Source organism: Chelonoidis abingdonii, chromosome 11 (genome assembly GCF_003597395.2).
Source record: "Chelonoidis abingdonii isolate Lonesome George chromosome 11, CheloAbing_2.0, whole genome shotgun sequence".
In the NCBI taxonomy this organism is placed as follows: domain Eukaryota; kingdom Metazoa; phylum Chordata; order Testudines; family Testudinidae; genus Chelonoidis; species Chelonoidis abingdonii.
Window position 1 is genome coordinate 22,294,440 of NC_133779.1, and position 4,963 is coordinate 22,299,402.

Here is a 4,963-nt window from a genome sequence, read left to right on the forward strand (position 1 = left end):
ACCTCGAGTGGTCTTGCCTTCCCAGTCAGAAACACCCCTGCCCCACCCCGAGCACCCCAAGCCTGGTTTAAACGAGAGCGGTCGATATCGGCCAGGTGCATCGGGGGGAGGGGGTGCCCCCCAAGTGCAAGGGGGGGGAGGAAGGAGTCGAGGGAAGGTCGTCAACTGACCACGCCTGCAGGCGGAGAGGGATCATAGCTCGCTGGGGGGAGGGGGGGTCGGAAGCGGGGTAACTGGACCCCCGGGGAGTGGCATCGCCATGAGAGGGACTGGTGGGGACACCAGGGGGAGATAGGGGTCGCTGCGAGGAGGAGTGTGTTGGGGGGGGTCACTGTGGGGATATGGGGGTTGCCATGAAAGGGAGTGGGCGGGTGTCTCCATAGCGGGACTGGTGGGAGGACTGGGGGGGAGATGAGGTTCACCATGGGAGGGACTGGGGGGAGTGGGATCGCCATGGGGACACCAGAGGGAGATGGGGGGGTCGCTGTGAGGACGAGCAGGGGATCACTTTGGAGAGATGGGGGGCGCCATGGGGGAAGTGGGGGCGCCAGGGGTCACCGTGGGCGGTGGGGGGGACACTCACGGCCTTGCCGATGACGCCCCGCATGGTCCCGGCCAGCCCAGCCGCCATGCCAAACCGTCCGTTGTTGAGGATGTTCATAGCCACCTTGAACCCGGCGCCCAGCGGACCCAGCACGTTCTCCGCCGGCACCCGCACGCCCTCGAAGTGCACCTCGGCCGTGTTCGACGCCTTGATCCCCATCTTCTTCTCGGGGGGGCCGCTGCCACGGGGGGCAGGGGTGAGTGCGGGGAGGGGGGCGCCGATGCCCCAAAATACAGCCCCGCGAATGTACACCCCGAAATAAAGACACCGGCCAACTCCCCCCATACAGACCCCGCCAACATCCCTCGAAACCCGTGCCCTGAAATACGGCCTAATGCCCCCCAAACCTATTCCCTGAAATACAGGCCCCCCCCTCCAACAGTCCCCAAAACGTACACCCCGGAACACCCCACCCCTGAAATACCCAAACATACACCCCAGAACGCACATGCCCTTGACCAATACACGCCACCTCTGAAATACACCCCACCACAAAAATCATGCTATGCCCGGAAACCCCAAAACCCCGGGGCCTTCCCCCCCCAAATATGCCCCCCAAAAAACACCACCATTTCTCACAGATGCCCCCTAGCAGAAGCCGCCCCTTCTGCCCCTGCCCCGATCCGCCCCCTCCCGCCGGGCTGAGTTTGGGGGATACTCACTGGGTGACCCCCCCGAACGCTCGCTCCACGATGAAGGCCGTCATCTTCTCCTTCACCTCGCCCGTCGCCTCGTTCTTCACGGGGGTCTTGGCGAAGACGGTGAACAGGTCGGCCAGCCCGCCGTTACTGTGGGGGGCAGAGATGTGGGGGGGTCAGGAAAGTAGGGTATGGCTGGGGGAGGGAGGCCACCTCTGCCGGACAGGGAAGAGCCCCCCCATGCTGAGTTCCCAGCCCTGCGCCCCACAGCACCCCCTAGGGCCGGGGCGCACCTGATCCAGATCTTGCCCCCGTCCAGGGTGTAGTAGGAGCCGCAGGGGCTGGGCCGGGCTGTGGTGCGGATGGAGGCGGCGTCCGAGCCGCTGGCCGGCTCCGTCAGGCAGAAGGCAGCGATGGTCTCTCCTGGGGGGGTGAGGTGGGGGGCAAGGTTACACGCTGGGAGGTGTTGCCCTTATAGAGCCCCTCCCTGCCATGCCAATTCTCCCGTACCCTCTGCTATCCCCGCCCCCTCCCTGCCTCGCCAATCCTCCCGTACCCCCCTCTATCCCCGCACCTCCTCCCTGCCTCGCCAATCCTCCCGTACCCCCCTCTATCCCAGCACCTCCTCCATGCCCTCGCCAATCTCCCGTACCCACCCCGCTATCCCTCCGCACATCCATCCCTGCCTCGCCAATCCTCCAGTGTACCACCCCGCTACCCACACCCTCCCTGCATCGCCATCCATACCCGTACCCCCCGCTATCCCCGCACTCCCCATGCCTCGCCAATTCCTCCTGTACCCCCGCTATATTACCGCCTCCTCCCCGCTCGCCATCTCGTAACGGTAACCCTCGCTATCTACTCCCGACTCCTCCCCTGCCCGCCAAATCTCCCGTACCAACCTACCGCTATCTGGCCCGGCACATCCCCACGTGATCCGGTTCACCCTGCTTTGCCAAACCCTCTGTAACCCTGGCTATCCCCGCCCCCTCCCTGCCTCGCCAATAGCCTCCCTGTACCCCCCGCTAATCCCGGCAACTCCTCCCGCCTCGCGCAATCCTCACTGTACCCACCGCCGCTATCCCCGCCCCCTCCCTGCCTCGCAATCCTCGCCGTACCCTCAACTAATCCCGGAGCACTCCCCTCCTCGCCAATCCTCCGTACCCCCTCTATCCCCACACTCCTCCCTTGCCTCGCCATCCTCCTGTGAGCCCCGCTATCCCACCCTCCCTTGCCTCGCCAATCCTCCTGTACCCACTGCTATCCACCCGCCCCTCCCCTGGCCATCGCCAATCCTCCGTAACCCCCTGCATACCCCGCCCCTCTCCCGTGCCTCGCCAATTCCTCCGTACCCCAGTATCCCGCCCCTCCCTGCCATCGCCAAATCCTCCGTATCCCCCCGCATATCCCAGCACTCACTCTCTGCCTCGCCAATCCTCTCCGTACGCCCCGCTATCACCCAGCCCCGCCTGAACTCACCAATCCTCCCGTAACCCCCCACCGCATCCCCACCCCTACCTGCCTCGCCAATCCCAGTCCCCCCGCTATGCCGCCGCCACTCCCTGCCGTCGCCAATCCTCCCGGACCGCGCTATCCCCACAGCCCACTCCCTGCCTTGCAATCCTCACGTACCGCCCGCATCCCCGCACCTCCTCTGCCTCGCCAATCCTACAAGCCGTATCCTCCCCCGCTATCCCGCCCCCTCCCTGCCTCGCCAATCCTCACGTTCCACCCACTATCCCCGCCCCTCCCTGCCAGTCGCCAATACCTCCTGTACCCCACCGTTATCCCCCGACCCGTCCATAACCATCCCCACTAACCCCAGCCCTCCACGCTGCTCTGCCAATCTTCCCATACCCCCACTATCCAACCTCCTACGTACCCGGCTATCACGCCCGCCCCTCCTCCCCTGCCATGCCAATCTTCCCCACCCCCACTATCCCGCCCCTCCTTCCTTGCCCCCGGCACCATGGCAATTGGTCAACGGTGATAAGACAGGATAACTGGGCTGGATGGACCATTGGTTTGAACCCAGCAGGGTTTTTTTATGTAGCTCACCGGCTCCCACCCAAAGCGCATCTCACCTGTGGCCACCGGGGCAAGGTATTGTTCTCCTTCTGCTGGGGCGTCCCGTAGAAGCAGTACAACCCCTTGAAGCCGATGGGACTAGATGGCTCCCAAGCATATCACCCAACGCCCAGGTCGTGCAGACCCGACGACTCCAACCAGCCGGGCGTACATGGCCAGGGAAAGGGGTGAGCCGCAGGGCCGGGCCCCTCCGCCCCTCTAGGGGGGGTCAGGGGGGTGGGGAATGGGGGGTGTCTTAACCTGGTGTTGGCCTCAGCCCCAGCCCACCCAGCTCATGGGGAATCTTCAGCCCAAAGACCCCCAGGTCCTTCAGCCCCTGCATGGTCCGTCCTCACGCGTTTACAAGTGAGTCATATCGGCCGCGGGGTCATTCACCTCCTGGGGGCAGGGAGGTAGAGGGAGAGGTCTGAGGGAGGGACCCCATCCCAGCCGCTGCCCCCACACCACCTGACACCTGCAGTCCCCAATGTATTACAGAGCCACCAAACATCAGCCCTGGGCTGGTCTCACTGCTGGCCTTAACCAGCCCAGCCCCACAAACTCAGCCCTTCCCATCCCAATCTCAGCCCTCTCCCTCACACCATGTCTTCCCACAGCTCTCCGAAACACCCTCGCGCCCTCCCCATGCTCCCCCAGCCCAGACCCCCACCCATGCTCCCCCAGCCCAGCTCCCAGCTCAAACCCCTTCCCCTTATTCCAGGCCTTTCTTTCAGTCCCCCGCAAACATCAAACCCAGCCCCTCCTCAACCAAAACTCATCCCACCCTCACCTGGAAAGAAACGGCTGACAGGGTCCACGAGCTTCCTTCAGGAACTGGACCTGCTCCTCGGCAAAGGTCACTGGGGGGCAGGGGAAGAAGTCAAGGATGGTGAGTGATGGAGGGGACAATGGGGTTGGAGGGTTCAAGGCTCCCCTGCCCCCAAAACCTTCCCCTCCTCCTCCTTGGAGTCACCCCCAGCCAAATGGGAGCTCCTTGCAGCCCGCCTGCCTCCCAGCCCCAACCATCGGGCAAGCAAGCCCCCCACATCGCCTAGACTCTCCCCACAGCCAACACAGTCCTCCTTACCTGAGGGGTAGGGGAACACTGATCCGTGTTCATCCACCAGACCCTGGAACGTTCCAATGGCGAAAGACTTCGACTCCTGGGGGGGGAAACAGAGTGAGGGGGCAAAAATCGGGGTCTTTGACCCAACCCCTTTGACCCCACGACTATCAACCTTGCAACGCAGGGGAAAAATGGGGGGGCAACCCCCTATACACCAGCAAAGCGCTGTAATTCCTCTTCCAACCAGAGAGGGCACCACCCCCCACATCAGAACCCACGGCAATCCCCCTCTAAGCTGGGAGGGGGAGATTGTGGGGGGCAGGGGGTTTTCCAATCCTCCTTGACTGGGAGTGGAAATGAGGTTAAAAGGAGAGACTACATCCACACTATCGCAAACCTTCCCACGCGGACCCTCCTGAGTGGCGGTTGGGGGTGGGGCGACGTAAACTCCAGCAGGGACTTGTTTCTTGATACAGTCTGGGAATAGCGCTCTCGCCCCAGTCACCTGCCTAGGCCCACAGGCCATTGATATATCCAGCACATGCAAGCCTGTGGGGGGGAGTCAGAGAGGCGTCAGAAGTAACAAAG

General features: G+C 63.6%; 1 protein-coding gene across 1 annotated transcript in view; it reads right to left on the reverse strand.

Annotated features, from left to right (window-relative positions):
* Positions 1 to 4,963, reverse strand: part of ACADVL (acyl-CoA dehydrogenase very long chain) — an 11,628-nt gene that overhangs the window by 5,322 nt on the left and 1,343 nt on the right. The window contains 10 exon segments of the mRNA XM_075071336.1: positions 559 to 782; positions 1,267 to 1,392; positions 1,536 to 1,662; positions 3,100 to 3,113; positions 3,337 to 3,455; positions 3,457 to 3,485; positions 3,577 to 3,705; positions 4,100 to 4,130; positions 4,132 to 4,169; positions 4,397 to 4,472. Of these exon segments, the coding sequence (XP_074927437.1) occupies positions 559 to 782; positions 1,267 to 1,392; positions 1,536 to 1,662; positions 3,100 to 3,113; positions 3,337 to 3,455; positions 3,457 to 3,485; positions 3,577 to 3,705; positions 4,100 to 4,130; positions 4,132 to 4,169; positions 4,397 to 4,472 (913 nt within the window).